The sequence below is a fragment of the Anguilla anguilla genome, chromosome 2, assembly GCF_013347855.1.
Source record: "Anguilla anguilla isolate fAngAng1 chromosome 2, fAngAng1.pri, whole genome shotgun sequence".
In the NCBI taxonomy this organism is placed as follows: domain Eukaryota; kingdom Metazoa; phylum Chordata; class Actinopteri; order Anguilliformes; family Anguillidae; genus Anguilla; species Anguilla anguilla.
In genome coordinates this window covers 29091648-29109861 of record NC_049202.1, presented here as the reverse complement: position 1 = coordinate 29109861, position 18214 = coordinate 29091648, and the positions used below count along the sequence as shown (strand labels likewise).

Genomic DNA, 18214 nt, shown 5'->3' with positions numbered 1-18214 from the left:
TTCTCCCTTTGCATTCCATCTTGTTTCGTACAGCTTATCTTCATTTGACATCAGACACAATACATGCAGTTTTCAATAGAAACACACAGGCTATTGATTAGGATATTACATTTTGCAAGCAATGGTCATACATATACTACCTGCTTATATGCTTATAGCAAATGTACTTTTATCTCCATTTACAAAGTATCCCTCATGTTTACATATTCGTGATCTTCTCAGACACCTGTGTCAAGCTTCTTGTCTCCCCTTCGTACCAAAAATTATTGCAGTTGAAACTTGGCGGTATGCCCAGGACTTCACCTGTCTGACTCCCTCAGCTCATCCTCCTCGAAGGTCGTTCCTTCCCGGTACCTTTCCATTTTACACATTTAGTTACATACGTTTAGTTATAAATGCATAAAAATACATTTCATATAGATAAACACAGTAAGCAAACTTGTTTTCTATCACACTGCATGCCCATTCTGTAGAAAGCATATTGTTTAAACTATTCAAAGAAATAATTTGTGGCAATTTCTTTTATTCTCTTATTACTTTTATTTTCTGATATGCAAAGATTGCTGGGCCATATGTCTATGTATTCTATTGTATAATGTCGAGTGTTTATTTGTCATAACTATTGTAAGGTCAGCTAGGTAGCTGAGGAAGAGAGCAAAGAGGAGACCTAGCTACAACTAAGCATATGAAAATGCCGTATAAACTCAAAAAGTGGATGGAAATGAGAAAACAGAACACTGATCAGGAGAGAAAGGTAGACAAGTTGCCAGCTCGGATGTCTGTCAAACGAGTGAGTGCATATTAATACAGTGCTTCTCAAGGGGATTTCTGTTGGGTTTCTCGTGGTATCAGCCTGTTGTAGTTCGAATTGGTCCACCACGCTGTTGTCTCAGAAATTATTTTTTATATAGCAAAGCGCCAGTGCTAAACGGTAAACCTTGATCATACTGTAAGAATTCAGATCAGGATAACCGTAATCCACAAGCCTTTCTTAAAGGGTTAGTTGACATTTTTAGACCCAGGTCCGCAAAGCTACTGATCACAAATTATCCTACAAATCCAACGTTAACACGATTTCTCAGTCTGATTGTAACAAGTTCTCCAGTCCTTCTCCCCACAAACCACACAATCCGTCGTTCTTGGACGCACTACTGCTTTATTGTGCGCTCACACAAAACACGGAAACACAAACAAAACAAACCACACACAATAAGGACCGGGATTAGTTGAGACGTCACTCCCGTGCGCATCTCTCATTCCAGACCCCGGTCTCACTGCAGGCAGAGCATATAAACAATTAATTGTCATTGCACACACCTGGGGTTGTAGCGCCAGCTAAACCGCTCCCTCTCCGCCTACAGGTGGTGCACTGACCACACCACCCCTCCACACTGATATCTACCTCCTGACCACAAGCACATAATTCAGTATGTGCATGAAATTACTTGGACAAGACTGAGTCAAAGATCATTAGTTTTAAAAAATACCTCATCAATGCAGGCCTGTAAACTGTATGGCACACACTGTGCCTTGGAAAAAAGTCCCCCCCCCTCAGCCCTCCGCAAAAAAATCTCTGTCTGCCCCCCCCAAACACAGCAGTCAAGATCCGGGACTGGCTACAATGTACAAAGTACTGATATCAAAATTAGGTACAAGAAACCATATTGCCTATCTTAGCTCAAACAAATTTTACATTGCGTATTCCAAAGTAATGCTGCTAAATTATTTAAAGTAACTTGGCCATGTGTTTTTTCAAGAGAATGTGGTCATTTAAAGCATGTGTCACATCGAAGTGTCAAATGGCAATTTATAGTAGGAATAATCAGCAATTCAGCTGTTACACCATTTTTTTTTACATGACTACACAATATATTTGAACAATAGTCTGCATGCATCCAGTGCTTTGGGTGTATGAGAAGCACATCATGAATAAAATGCATGAATAGAATAGCTTTGTTTAGAAAATTGTATTCACAGATAAGATATTTTATTCTTTAACATTGCAGAATAAATTATACTATTGCACTTATTTGGCAAAACTGCATTTGACCAAGCATATAATACATTAATGGGGCAAACATATGTCTGGATAGGTTTGTAAGATTCAATATTTATTTCATAGGCTTAAATATTTCGAAATTTTACATGTATTTATGTACCCCTCCTTCTGTTGTGTGAATAATTGAATGTTTCTTAGTATAAATGTGTGTTTGTAAATGTGAATATTATATGCTGCTAGGAAAATGTTGTCATGGGCATAATTAATTATTCTATGTATGTATGGATGTATGTATGTGCAGTATTTACAGTATATTACAATTCTATGGCCCTTTTTTCTGCTAAGTGATATGACGAATTCTAAATTAAAGGATTAAAAAAATCTGGCATGTTGATATATAATTAGTAGAGATAAGTGAACAACATGCAGTAGCTTTGTAGAGGGGTGAAAGCATTCACTTTAAATAACATAAAATATGACAAGGCGCTGTATGTAAAAAAAATAGGTTAAGAATAAGTGGTTAGCAACCCATCGCACAACTACAACATCACACACAGGGCTGTATGTCCAGCTACCATTCACATGAGTAAGCGGTTTGCTGTCACTCATTAGTGCAATAAATGATATGCTTTTTTGTTTTATACAGTTGTACATATATCGCTGTAAATATCTTAGTTGTTGTTATTGTTGCTGGTCTTGTTAATAAGTTATAAGTTATTTGAGTACTTCCTTTAATTTTCATTTCTGGCTGACAGTAGCTTTGACCAGCTTGAAAGGCCGACAGGCCAGCTGTGACATAAATAACATTTGCGGTAGTGTTAGCTTGCTTTTACCAAAATAATTATATCGGTTGGAAAGTGGCATTGGAATTCAGTGGATCCGGGGCCATTTAAGAGAAAAATGTGTCCAGAAAAAATATCCAAGTTTTAAACACCAGTTTAAATCATTGTGACAAGGATGCTTATGTAAAACTCCGATTCATTTTCTGCATAGAGAAATTATGCTTTGATCCAGAAATCCATATTGGTAAAGGTTTTGTTTGGTGTTACATCAGATTTCTGTGGCGCATAACATATTATACAGAAATATTTCACTGCAGAATGCCTGAAATGAATCAGAATCCAGAATTCAACAAAACCGTGTATTAAACAAATATTTGACCGCAGAATGCCTGAAATGACCAATCAGAATCAAGCATTCAGCAAAGCTGTGTAATAATATATAATATTGTTTTCAAACTTACCCTTTTTGATAATATTCTTTTTTAGTTTCTGAGTCCAAGATTTTGGGTGCAGGATGTTAGCTGTGGTGAATTCAACATCTTAAAGCATCCCCCTAAATCAGGTCTTCTTACTTTGTTGGTGGGCATCTGGACCACAATATTTCAAGGGGAGCTTGATTCTTTTAATATAGTGTCAGCACCAACCCTCCTAGCTGTGCATTCACCTAAGTCACGTCCATAGCATTGACTGCCATTTCCATAACATTAGATTATCTCATAGGATGAACATCTACAAATAACCAACTAACAGTGAGTTCCAAAATGTTTGGTTCAACCTTATAATGACAAAGTGTGCGTGTGGAGCTTGCAAAAAAAAATCCAAATCTAAATAAAAACAAAACTGAAAAACTGGTCAATCAGCAGTTGTCATTATCCAACCTCACTTTATTTCAATGGCAATGAGTGGGTGCCATGAGAACATGAATGCTGAATACATGCCATTCACAGAGAATAGGTTCCAGTGGGTGAACATTCAATTTGGTAAACAGAACAATGAATTTGTAATTGTCAATATAGACAGTCCATATCCATACAAGTTTATAATCATGTACATGTTCTAATCATTATGTTCAAATATAATGTTAAAACAATGTTCTAAGAGAAATAATGTTAATATGCTCAATAAAAACAAAAAAAAAATATTTGTGTGGGTGCTATTGAACATTAGAGAAACTTCTACTGAGCTATTCCTACTGGGTAAATTCCACAATGAATCTATCTGATGGTACTTCATTAAATCCCTTTTTGTAGTCCAAATACATATCAGGAGCCTGGTTGGAGTCAAAATGTTTTGTGGCTTACTCACAGACGTCCAGGAGGATTTCTAGGCTTGACTTCCCTCAGCAAAAACCATGTTTATTAACACTTAAGATTGTTATTAGCCTGTTAATCAAATTACCTTTAATGATATAGATCATCTAAAATTATGTTAACTGTGTACTGGTGGATACTGGTGAGTCTGCTGTTATTTTTCCTATTTTGTACCTTAGAGGGCACGTTTGACCTTCATATAATAAATAAAAACATCATAAAATGTATGGATATTTCCTAAACATTAACAGTAAAAAGTGTCTTACTGCCTTCCTTCTATGCTTTCGCTGTATTGAGACACACTGACCATTATCTCCTGATTAAAATCAGGATGTGGAAAAAAGAAACACACTTCCTAAATAAATTAATTTAGCAGGGAATGTAATCAGTATGAAAGTCAAAAAAATTGCACATGAACAAAGATTTCTGACATATAATAAAGCAGCCTATTCTGTTTTCACTATTATGTTTTTAAAAGGAACGTTTTAAAACATTTTTTTGTTTTAAAATGTTTTTTTTTTCTTCTGGGTTTTACCTGGGTCTCCACTGTAATACATGTGACAAAACGAAAGCTCTTTTTTTCATTATTACACATTAGGCACTACAGCTGAGATCGAAACACACATTTTATCTCTTGGGATTCTACAGACCGGTGAGCACCATAACAGAATAAAACAAAAACAACAGTTAAAATAACACATCTCGCTCTATCATAAAAAATGTGAGGCTGCTCATGTTGTGCCAGTAAGTCTTCAATGGAAAGTGTTCCATTAGTCTCAGTTCTTTCTGCCCTGGTTAGGGTCAATGCTATGCTCAGAAGCCTGCTCATGGGCCATCTGGCCCTTTCATGCTGCTGTCCTTAGCAGACTGTGGGGCTGCCACTGCCTGTAAATTGCATGATGAGGGATCACAATAGCCATTGAGACCAGGTGGACCTGGAGGCCCAGGGATTCCAGGGATACCAGGCACACCAGGAGGACCTCTCTCACCATCACGGCCATCTGTCCCATAACCAGGTCTTCCAGGTTCACCTGGATCAGGGAAATAATACGTTCTGTCACCATCACCAACTAACATCCTGGCTAATAAAAATACACTGGATTCTTTAGAAAAATGTTTTGTTGTTTTTTTTGCACCCAGGTATATAAAAAAAGGCATGGCAGATAGGGCTGTAGCACACTGGTGAATAATGGAATGCTTAAAACAAATTCACTTCAGCAGGCCAGTGATCTCGCATACACTGAAAAAGCTTTTAGCTTTGGTAACACAACCACCATTACAATACATCAGATTCATATTGTTTTAGCTCTCTGTAGATGTCTACAGCTTTCAAAAGTTCTGTATAGACATACCATAAGCATTTTATTATTTAACCATGAATTAAAACCAATTTCTTTACCTTCTAATATTTCTGTGCCAATTTTGACGTGCTTTGTTACATTTTAAAATGGCAATGCCCCAATTGTGAGCTATAATAGTAACTCAATAATTATTATTTTTAATTGCTTAAATTCACATGATTTAAGGTGGTCGCACATCAAGAATAACTGAAAATGACCTCAAACAATAATGAGGGTATTGTTGGCATTATTTTAAATTTATTTTATTTGTATATTTTGCGAACCAGTTGCATGGATGCAAAAAAGGACGGTTTGGCAAGGCTGTTATGAATTCCTTTATTAAAAAATGTGTAATTGAACATTTTATGTAGTATTTATCAAAAGTATCAAAGTATCAAAAGTTTTGCAAATGAGCAGAGTGACCATGTATACTTGACTGCAATTAACAGCTTAAGTCGTACATAACGACAACTTACGTCGTTAAAAAAACACTACAATTCAGAACAGAGGAAAAAGCAGTGGAAATAATTTTGACTTTGAGATGTTAGCACTACTGGAAATTTGGATAAGCCATGAACCAGAAGTACATTTGACATGGAGAAACCTGCTGTATGCTAATCATGGTCCGTTGGTGTGGCTCCAGGACAAACATTCTGGCAATCGCCTACTTCAATGTTTAGTTATTTTTGGCAAGTTTAGCATGCTGAAGAAGGCAATAACAAAACGTGTTTTGCATGCTTCATATATTTATGTAATAAATTATCAGTTTGATTTTTCAAGAGAGTGCTGTCAATGTTTTTCTCCAGTTTAGTAAATATGCTATTTGATTAATCCCATTGTATAATAAAAAACCCATGCTGGGTTTTGGAGAAGTGCATCAAGGCACTCATTCACAGGACAACCAGAATCTAGATTGCGCGAAAACTGACTGTGACCAGGAGTCCTGTGGCATGATGTTTAAATTCCCATAGTGCCACCCAGGGAAGGAGAATTTCAGTCAACATGGCATCCCCAGCCACAAAACACCTTATTATTATTTTTATAAAGTTGTGTGAGAAACAACTTCATAAAAAATAATCCATGCCTTTAGATGTTACTCAAGGTTAGGACAACATGGCTTTATTTTAGTCAAACTGAACCTGGGCCATGTTCCTAAAGATAGTCATGACAGGTGGACATTTACTGGCACTCCGCAGTGACACAGACACTCACGTGGTAGGCCAGGCACTCCAGGTAGGCCTTTTGATCCTCGTACTGTTGGTCCTCTATCTCCTCGGTCTCCCATATCACCTGTTGTACAAAAAACACTGAATTAATATAGAACTTCTTTCAGTTCTACATAGGTATCAAATAGACTTGTCAAAATAATGAGGGAGCACAATTATGTTCAAATCTGCAGGTAAATAGAAAATATGAAGACTATCTGCCTGAATCTGATTTGTACTCATACTGAAGTGAATGCATTACCTGAAATCTGTGCTGAGCACAGGGCAATAAATGGTAGTAAAATAAAAGTAGCCTTTCCATCCCCCCATTTATTACACACAAACCCACATCATAAAACAATTTTTTAAATACTTTGTATGGTTACTTTGTTTATTTTTTAATCATATATCCTTTCAGCTTTCAAAACAGCACCTCAGATCATGAAATAAATCATTCAAAAAATGTTTTAAAGGTCCGTATGTAATGTACTTACAATGCATTCACTTGTGGTATATCCAATACATCTTTATGGCTCTTTTGTCAATGTAAATGTTTCTGTAAACTAAAATGCCCCCACTCATATATAAGCTAAAGTTGTTATCAGGGTCAGGAGCTATTTTCAACCCAGGTGGGTTTTTTTTTTTACGCACAGCTGCTACACCAACAAACTTTGAGCCACTGCGCTTCTGTGCGTCAGCCATTATGTTTCTTCAAAACGATTCATATCATTGTGGATGGCCACAAGATAAAAATGCCCATTCTGTTTGCAACGTAGGACTTTGATTTCACTAACTAGTTGTTTCATTTACTACACATTATTGAAAAGTGATCGCTGTATTCTGTAGTCGCCCCCACCGAGGCAGTGCACAGCGGGCTGAGAGCTGACCATTCCTGGCTATCACTCAGGGAAACTCTCGCATCGAGGAGGAGGAGACGTCAGGTGCGGGAGCTAGCGAGACAAAAGCCTGGTGTGGCAGCTGGATTTTTTTCAAATCCCCGCAACCTATACATCAAAATGAAGCTCAGAACCTGTAGTTTTAGCTAGAGCCCGACCGATATATCGGTATGGCCGATATATCGGCCATTATTTGACTTTTTTGACGACATCGGGATCGGCAGTTGTGCCGCCGATGTGCCCCGATTTTTTAATAAGTATAATAAACAAAAAACAATGATTATTTATCTGTACTTGTCTGTTCGAACGTTGTAATTGCTATTTACTAGAATTATCCAGTAGAGGGAGCTCTAATACAAGTGTGAACTGCAGCAGCTGACGCGCTACTTCTGTAATAAGACGTTTGTCACTCGTGCCTCATCCAATATTCTCCACTGCAAGACTTCTTCTTCTTCAATTGCCGCAATAAAGGTATGTATATTTAGTGAAAGTTTTTAATTAAATGCGTTTATACGACCACTATGTTTATCAATCCTCATTATCAAGCGAGCGAGCTAGCTAACATATTTGGTTCACTTTCGCAAGCTAGCTGGCTAGCAAGCCTTTATGAAGTGGCAGTGAGCACATAAGCAGCGTAGGATCTACATTTCCAGAGGACATCGCTGTATTCTCAAATAAATAACCAGGTAAAATAAAATGGTGATTGAATGTATCACACATTTGTTTTTTATCTGAGATAATGATATTAGCTACTATATGATGCTGTGTAAATAGCCAACGCGTGATTGCAAGCGAGTGTGTCATCTAGTCACGCGTCATCGTAGCAAGCTAACCAGACAGTAAAAACGCAGATAAAACACTTCTAACATGGATCATTTTAAGCCATGTTATCTGTCGTGATAACATGAGAGAAGGATTGCTGCTGGAGAAGTGAATCAACCAACAGTTAGCGCGGGTAACCTGCACGAAAGCGCATTGTAGTTTTTTTCACGTATTTCATCCAGTCAATTTAATTTCATCTAATGTTACACTTGATTCACTCTTTAGCTCCGCTAGATAATGTCTTACTCTTTGAGATCATGTAGTAGAAATAAAATAAGAAAATATAATTCATTTAACTTACTGAGAATATATAATAAGAAATAATGAGGCTGTGTCAATAGCTAATGCGTTATTGCGAGCGAGTGTGTCATCTAGTCACGCGTCAGAGCGCATTGTAGTTATTTTCACCGCCTAATTCTTATGGACAGGGACGCTCACTAGATAGTCTTACTCTTTGAGATCATGTAGTACGAATAAAATAAGAAAATATAATGAATGTACTGAGAATAGATGCTAAGAAATAATAATAACAAATTAATAATAACAACAACAATAATAATAATAATATTCATAAAAATACATGTTTGAAACTGGAAAACTGATTTTTTAAATTAATTTTTTATAGATGGCTGGAAAAGAAAGGAGTAAAAGCAAGATGTGGAGTTATTTTGATTTCACACACTTAAAGATGGTGTTAATATATATATTTAATTTAATATCATCTTTTACTTTTTTATCTAAAAAGTAATCTATTCTTTGCGTGTTTATTTTTATTTTTATTTGTTTGCTTATAAGTTAAATGTTCTTAAATATAGAAACTTTAATAAAATATAAGTTTTTCAAATTGATTTGAAAATGTCCAAACATCGGTAATCGGTGGGCTAGGACTCTCCAAAATTGGGATTGGCATCAGACCCAAAAATCTGCCATCGGTCGGGCTCTAGTTTTAGCTGAATGTTTTAATTTCCTCCATTTAAAAAAATCCAGTCAAAATATTTTACGAAATGTTTTACCTTGTATTTCAGTCAATATTCATCAGTTTAAGATGTAACATGCTGTATGTATCAGCCATAGATATTGGCTATCAAATGAACACGAAATCCAGTCCAGATTTTCATGGTAGGCTAACAGTTGCCACCAAGGGAAAATATGAGGACATCAGGTGGTTTGCAGTCTATCCAAACTTAGTTCAGTAGGGGGAAAAAAATAAAAAATGAAAAAATAAAACAGGCAAAAAAAGTTAATGTATTACTGTTACAATTGTAAAGTAGTAATTCATGTTTCCTTAGCGAACTGCAGTAACGTTAACACATCAAGAAAAGCGAATGCAGCATCATTGGAATTTAAGATTATTCCCTTCAACTGAAGGACATTTTTCTATATATCTTTACTGTAAATAGTTTCTATTTCCAATGCAATACAGAATATTTAGATTTATATATATTTATTTTTTTCAGTTTTTGATTGTTCAATGTCCCCCCCGGTTAAATGGGGGGGGGGGGGGGGGTGGTTCAGACAGTTCATAAAACTTAGTTTAGTTAAAAAAAAAAAAAATTAAAAAGGAGAGAGATGAAAAGTACAGTATGAGGATGTGGAAATATATTTCATAATTATTTATATGCCAATATTGAATCAATTTGATGCTTTGAAGGCATATAGATTACAGACTGCCTGCTGCACCATCTGACCACGACAATATGTCACCCTGCGTGCCGCGTCTGTTTAAGGGTTTTTCAGTGCATACCACCAGGTCTGGGTGATTGTGAAGAAATGTTATGAAAAATACATGTTTAAGTTTGTTGCATTACTTTTAAGTTGTGTAATTAAAATTGTGTAGAATAAAAATATTTTTAATTGTTGTTTATAAAACTTATGGAAGCAAAACCACCAAACAATCAGTATCGATATTGGCTGATGTTCACCCCAAATAATCGGACTCGGCATCGGTAAGAAATTTTCATATTAGTGCATGCCTAATTATGTGTATACCATGAATAATTCTAAACATAATTCCTAAATTATGATACATAGCCTTGATGGTAGACTATGTATCAAAATTTGATGGTACATATGTGCCACAATGTAGTAAGGCTCCATTTATGAGTAGTGCTAACCAGGTGGAAATCACCTTTTAAATGCTTGGGATTAAAGGGTTAATTGAGAACTAACTGAGAAGCAACATGGGGCAGGAGAGACTGAACGGACTGGCTATATAAACAAGAGCATCAAAGATTGGGAGCTGAAGCTGAAGTGGGTTTCTGACAATTTTGCACAATGCATGGCGGATGGCCTTCAAGTGAGTGAGTAGATAAAGTTCTTTACAAGGTGTTCGGTTTCCAATGGGGTACTGTGCCTTGGTTGAATCCTTTTGATGTTGAAAATTGCTTACTATGGGAAAAAATGAGCTGTATGGTGATTTTTTCTGTTATGATCCAAATATTACAGCAATTTTTGGGATCATGTGCTTTTTGTCATCTTGGTGTTGTAGATAGGGAGATATTGACTGCAGACTGCCCTCTGTAGCTTTTGAGAGTTTGAAGAGTGTAAAGATGGTAACAGGTCGATTTTATTGTAATCTGATTAGGCTATTAGCTAACTAGCATGGTGCAGCTGCACAGTTTTTGGCTGAAACAATACGTGTTACCTAGCTAGGTGGCTAGCAAACTCCTAGCCCAGTGATCGAGTTCTACGTTTACATACAGTGGACAGCGCACATGTAGCTCGAGGGCAGAAAAAACTGAAATGGGATTAAGCCTCCACCTCTTCTGAGCCTTCTGCATTATTTTATTTTTATTATGACTGTGCTGAAATTAAATATTTTAATGCAGGCCAGCGTCTAAACTGCTCAGATTGGGGGCGGGGGCAATTAGAAATTTGGGGTGGGCACCTTTTCACACAGTGGGCTATACTACAGAGCTGTTTTCCTAGTTTTAATGTACGTCTGATGTGTCTGTTCTTAAACATTATCAGTCTACATACAGTTGTACTCAAAATTATTCAAAATTATTTGCACATGAGGAATAGGCCCCTACTGTAGCTTGGTCCTCTGCAGTAATCAGGAATTGACGCAAACTGTACCTCATTGGTTTGCAACAAATATTATAACAGTGCCCAAATGACACAATAAATCATGAAATCAGCCCATGGACAGTCATAAGACAAATAAAATACACATATTGCGACTATTTGTTTTTGTGAGAAAAAATTATTGACTTTGTATTTTGACCGCATTTGTATCATAGACTTACATGGAAACCGGATATGGAAACACCTATACTGGACCGTAGTGGCGCTAGTGAGCAACATCTCTCAACAAGACCAGGAAGTGAGCTTCAAAAACGAAGTCTGGTTTTGGCCACTTGGTGCCAACCAGTGGCTCAGTTGTACAGCACTGTACTCTCCGAGAGGCTCTCGTTTTAAGCATGCACTGTATGTACCAAGGGGCCCAGATGTTACGCTCGATGTATGCACCGAGGGGCCTGGGGGCCCTAGTGGTCAACTTACACTGTAAGCGCCCAGGGGCCCTAGTGGTCAGCTGACGCTTTAAGCACCGAGGGGCCTTACATTGTAAGCGGTGCGGGGCCCGAGGGCCCTAGTGGTCAGCTCATGCTTTAAGCACCGAGGGGCCTCACATTGTAAGCGGTGCGGGGCCCGAGGGCCCTAGTGGTCAGCTCATGCTTTAAGTGCGGAGGGGCCCAGGGACCCTCACACTGTAGGTGCCGAGGGGCCCAGGGGCCCTAGTGGTCAGATCACGCTTTAAGCCCCAGGGGCGTAGGGGCCCTAGTGGTCAGCTCACTCTTTAAACGGAAGTCTTGACAACACACCGCGCGCAGCCTGAGGCTTGGAGGCCCCCTGGCAGTCCGAGGCCCTGGGGCACTGGCCCCGCTGGCCCGGTCCATAATCCAGCCATGCTGAGCACTGATATCAACGATAGCAAACTGTCAAATGTTAAATACTGTTCTAGTGTGCTTGCTAGCTAACAGTAACGTTAGCTAGCTAGCTAGCTATTTATCTAGTAAACTAAGCCACTACCAGCAAAGACCCTTATTCAACACACTACAACAAACTACAACAACAATAAATTGGAAATTAAATTTTAACAAGAATAAGCTTTAATAAGAATGAGCTAATATTCCTCCTCCACTGTCACAGGCGACGAATGATTGCAGAATGATATCGGAGTTAAGGCATCTCCGTTGTTTATTGTTTATACCGTTGGAGGTAACCCATAGGAAAGCAAAATCCAAGAAGAGATCTCATAGTTGTTTCATTTCTCCTAGACACAAATGAGCCATTTTTAATATTAAGGTGAAACCAAAGGCTTTTTCTCCTACTTCTCAAATTCAACTCAGGAGAAACAACCACATATCTCATTTATGTCTTACTCTGATCAAAACAAGAGATCTCTAAATGATCTTAAATAAGTCTAATTTACGTCTCCTGAACATGGGATCATGAGATCAGAGAAAGAGCTCAAAGAAAACTCAGCTATGACTCCTAGGATCTCATGATTCTTCTCAAATATGTCTCAGTTTTCTCATAGTGACCTCATGATAAACAATCGCATCTCAATTCAATATCCATTCGTCTTACTGAAATCTCAAATTCATTCTCTCATTATCTCATCTTTTCTCCTGAGGGGGTTTTAGGAGCAACAATTCAGATTGAATTGATCTCAAAAAGATGTACAATTGAGATCTTACTACTTTCTCAAGAGTTAAAGAAAGACTATCCTGAGCAAAAGATTTTTCCTCTGGGAAGAGCGGTTGTCTGACAGTCGGAGGGTTGCCGTTTCAATCCCCCGCCTTGGGCATGTCGAAGTGTCTGCTATATAAATGCAGTCCATTTACCATTTTATTAGGAGCAAGACACCTAACTCCTAATTGCTTTGGATAAAAGCGCTATATAAATGCAGTCCATTTACCATTTTATTCTGTCCAACCAGCAAATCAGAAATCAGGAAATTCTGACGGGGCGAATGAAATAAAAATGATTGGCAGATTCAAATGGCGCAGAATAAAGTTGACCAATTGGGTGGGAACAGCAGGAATTTGGGTGGGCACTGCCCACCCCTGCTCACTTCTAGATCCGGCCCTGTTTTAATGCAACTGTTGTTAACATTAACGTTTGGCCAGATAGCAGGCTAGCAGATAACATACAGGTACGTAGCCACAGTTTGTTCATATACATCTTCTGTTTTTTATCCAAGTGTTCACTGATGGAAACGTACCTTTTTGGGAGATATGTTGGCTAACTCTCTGCTGGTGAGTTTCCCTTCTTTACATTACATAAAATTGAAGATTAACATTGGCAATCTAGCGGTTAGTGACAAAATATTCATGTGTGATTCAACCAAGATAGTACAGTGGCTCGTTAATGTTTGTCTGCTAACGTTACACAGACAGACCACATGCCCCTGATTTACAAACACAAGGCCCACCTCCAAACACATTTCAGATCCACAGCCTTAGAAAGGGCTCTGATCAGCTGCTCTATTGCTAACTAATTATCCTCTCCCTAATATCCCACATGTACTCCATCCCCGTCCAGTTTCTCAAACAAACTCTCCCTGTCCAGATCATACAACTTACAAAACATTAGCACATGTTCTACTGTTTCCTTACCTAAGCACTCACCTAACCCTGTTTCATGTTTCCAAATCAGTCTCAGCGATGAATTTAGTCCTGTATGCCCGAACCGTAACCTACTCCATATAACTTCCTCTGTCCTACAATTCCAACTACCCAACTCTTCCTTAATTGATTCATGTATACTATAATAATCCCTCCCTCTATTTACATAAATTGAAAATGTGTTTGAGTTCAAGATGTAGGTTTACAGTATGTTTCTCTTTTAAAGTTAAAGTTACAACCTCTTAGAAACAAGCCATTGCTCTCTCAGTTCTATTTGGTTAAATTACAACTACATTTAACATTAAATAATTTTTCACAGCACCCAAAAATGATATATGCAGTTTCCAACACTCTTTTAGCCCACATATGTTTTTAAGTGATAAAAAACTGTTCACTGTTTGTATGAATTGGTTGTACATTTTGTGAATCTGTATTAAAAAGTGAAATAGATAAACATGTCAAAATATTAAATTTATTTCATTTAATAAATTGCATTTTTAGACATTACATATTTAGGTAATTCTCACAAGCCAATCACTTGCAATAACTAGTGCCTTATCCACTCTGCTAATTTAGTGTAGTGGTTAGTATGACAGCCTCTCCCACAAGAGATCAGAGTTTGTGCCTTGGAAGACTCTAGCACTTACATGTGGTTTCACTTATTTTCTTTATTAATTTCTACAATGACATATGAAGCTGCTTGACTAAAAAATGCAACAAGCTATAACAAATGCTCCATTATGTATTAAAATCAGTTCAGCTTACAAATGCTATATTGTGAATTGAAATCAGTTTTTTTTCTAATTCACAGTATGATTTCTTAGTTTCATCAGACAACACCCCAGGGCACCAGGGTGCCACAGCGCCTACTTTGAAAAACACTGATCTACATAGATAGGTAGATAGTTTGGCTAGCAGGTGATCAATAGCATATTGCCAACATGACTACAATGAAGAACACTGCAATTTTCCTCCACTTTAGGCATATCACAAACCCTCCTCTTCATAGTAACTGTCATGTTTTATTTATATGAAGAAGAGCAATCAAATGGATTGAGTCAAATTTTTCACCTTTAATGAGTCTTCTTTTTTGGGCTTTATATGTGTCAGAAACTCCACACACAGCTCAGTTCATAATTAGTGCTGTTATCTGTTCTTGTCCTGGGACCCCCCAAGCTAATCCCCTGCCCCTGGTAGACAGTATGTGCCAACTATAAAATGTACAGTCCATATAAATACAGTTACATTTATTATGGGGCTTCCCTTACCACATCGGTACTCAGCCCAGATGTCACATTTATGAACTGGAAACTCACCTTTAAGCCCTTTGACCCCAATGACGCCTGGTGGTCCTTTGAGCCCTGGCAACCCTCTTGCACCAACATGCCCAGGGAAGCCGCTTTCTCCAGTGGGGCCAGGGGGACCAGGAGGCCCAGATGGACCAGGCAGACCAGCAACCCCAGACTCCGGCCTCCTCAGACTAGCTGCCAACTGGGCCAACTGCTCTGTGACACATGACAGACAAGAGAATAATATCAGGGAAATGTAGATGACCACAACATTGTGACTCTTTTCTATGAGTCCTACCAACAAAGCTCTAGAGATTAATTCTGAACTTCAGCTATCAAGCACACAAATATAAGTTGATAGAAGATTATTACTATAAAAACCTGTAGAAAATGTTATGAACAGTATACACCTAGGATAGCGTTGCTAATCTGGACCAGTAACATGTTGCCAGAAAGACATGTCTCAATCATGAATTTCCCAGAGGGAATCCACCTTTGAGCTGTTTTTGGTCATCAACCCCAGGGTGAAGGAGGACTGGGAGGAGTAACCATGCCGACACCGCAGCCTAATCAATCATGTCAAGGGTAAAAGCTGTGTGGCCTGTATTTCAGGAACATATAGCACAAGCACAACAGCAACAGGAGTGGGCTCACAACCAACAGGCACAACCATAGGAGTTTCAGGTTGGAGAAATGAGTTGAGGCCAAAAGTTTACATACACCTAGGGTAAAGATATTCAAACTCAGTTTATCACAACTCCGCACATTTCATGTTACCATACATTTCTTTTGGAAAGTCAATTAGGGCATCTGCTTTGTTCACGTCAGAGGTCATTTTAAAACAATCGATTAGAGACAGATTTATTTCAGCTTTAATTCACTATATCAGAATTCCAATGGGTCAAAAGTTTACATACACCAAGTTGACAGACTCTTTAAACAGTCTGGAAGATTCCGTAAATTGATGTAATGACTTTTTAGAAGCTTCTGATTGGCCAATTATCATAATTAGGAGTTAACTGCGAGTTAATTGGCACCTGTGGCTGTATTTAAGGGTCTACCTTTAGAGCCACTGCCTTTCTGCCCTTGATACAATGGGAAAATCCAAGCAACTCAGCCCAAAAAAAATTGTGGACCTCCACAAGTCCGGTTTCTCCTTAGGAGAAATTTCCATACAACTGAAGGTACCACGAGCATCTGTACAAACAATTGTATGCAAATATAAAAATCTTGGGACCACACGGACACTACATCGTTCAGGAAGGAGGCACAAATTAACTCCCAGGGCTGAACGAACTTTGGTCCGAAAGGTTCCACTGGACCCCAAGACAACAACAAAGGAACTAGTGAAGGTGTTGCAGGCATCAGGTACCAAAGTATCTACATCCACCATTCATAGAATCCTACATCGCCATGGCCTGAAATGCTGTCGTTCAAGGAAGAAGCCCCTACTTCATGACCGGCATAAAAAAGCCAGAATGAAGTTTGCAGGTGATCACCAGGACGAAGACCTAGCCTTTTGGAGGAATGTTCTCTGGTCCGATGAAAATTGAACAATTTGGCCATAATGATCAGAGCTATGTATGGAGGAAAAATAGATTTCATCATGAGGAAGGAGGATTATTTAGAAATACTGAAACAACACCTCAAGACATCAGCTAGAAAGTTAAAACTTGGTTGCAACTGGGTCTTCCAGCAGGACAATGAGCCTAAGAATACCTCCAAAGTTGTAACAAGATGGCTTAAAGAAAACAAAGTGAAAGTATTGGAGTGGCCATCACAAAGCCCTGATCTGAATTCCATCGAAAATCTCTGGACTGAACTGAAAAATCGTGTCCGAGCAAAGAGGCCCACAAACCTGACTGAGTTACACCAGTTCTGTTAGGAGGAACGGGCAAAAATTTCGGAAAAATATTGTGAGAAGCTTGTGGAAGGCTACCCCAAGCGTTTGATTCAAGTTAAGCAATTAAAAGGCAATTCCACAAAATGCTAAGTGTATTTAAACTTTTGACCCACTGAAAATCTGATATAGTACATAAAAGCTGAAATAAATCTGCCTCTTAGCTGTTATTTTGAAATTACCTCTTATGGAAATAAAGTAGATGCCCTAATTGACTTAACACAGAAAATGTATGGTAACATGAAATTTGTGGAGTTGTGAAAAATTGAGTTTGAATGTCTTTAGCCTAGGTGTATGTAAACTTTCGGCCTCAACTGTAAGTACCTGGAGTACGCTATTAGCTGATGGAATGTGAAGCCCCAAGAGAGGACGATAGATAAAATATGGGACTGTTTCCAGCTAGTTAACAAAAAAGGTAGAAGGCTTTCTTGTCCTTACCAGTCAGTATCAAAGATTTATCCATAGTTCTGCCTCTCTAGCCACACCCCGTTCAAACCTCACCTGAAAGAATTAGGACTATGTGGTGAAGTTGACCGCTGAAGTGGAAAGAAAAGAAAGCCTTGTGTTCTTCCCGAGTACTAGTGACCCTTGACTTCACAGAGATGGTGGTAAAAACAGACACCTCCGAGATGGTTACAGGAGCGGTGCCTTCCCAGGAAATGCAAGGTAGGGATGACCCGATTCTGTACTTTAGCATGACGCTATTACCACGAGAACAACGCTAATCAGCAGTGGGAAAGGAGTGCCTCACCATCAAATGGGCTCAGTAAACACTGCCTTGATTAGGGATCATTCACTTTGAGCCCGCAATAAAGACACTAATGTCAGAGTGACCTGCTGTTTCTTGTACCCGCAACAATAAAACTTCTTTGTTTATCACAGATCTGGGAAAAAGCATGTCACCCTGTTGAGACAAGACACTCTCTGGGCTACCAGCACCCTGCCCTCCTGGTCAGAGATGGTGGGGGAGGGTGTAAGTCAAGAAGGGGACAAGCATTGGGCAATGTTGTGGAGGGGCAATATGTGGCTGATATCTGG

The 18214-nt window shown here is 38.5% G+C and overlaps 1 protein-coding gene across 2 annotated transcripts in view; it reads right to left on the bottom strand.

The window, feature by feature from the left end:
- Positions 1 to 3632: 3632 nt before the first annotated feature.
- The window catches only part of col9a1a (collagen, type IX, alpha 1a), an 82904-nt gene continuing 68322 nt past the window's right edge, over positions 3633 to 18214 (bottom strand). For both annotated transcript variants that reach the window (XM_035403049.1, XM_035403050.1), the window contains exons 31-33: positions 15304 to 15492; positions 6644 to 6721; positions 3633 to 5122 (exon numbers count right to left, since the gene is read on the bottom strand). In XM_035403049.1, coding sequence (XP_035258940.1) covers positions 4917 to 5122; positions 6644 to 6721; positions 15304 to 15492 — 473 coding nt within the window. In that variant the 3' untranslated portion in view covers positions 3633 to 4916. The remainder of the gene's footprint in view (positions 5123 to 6643; positions 6722 to 15303; positions 15493 to 18214) is intronic.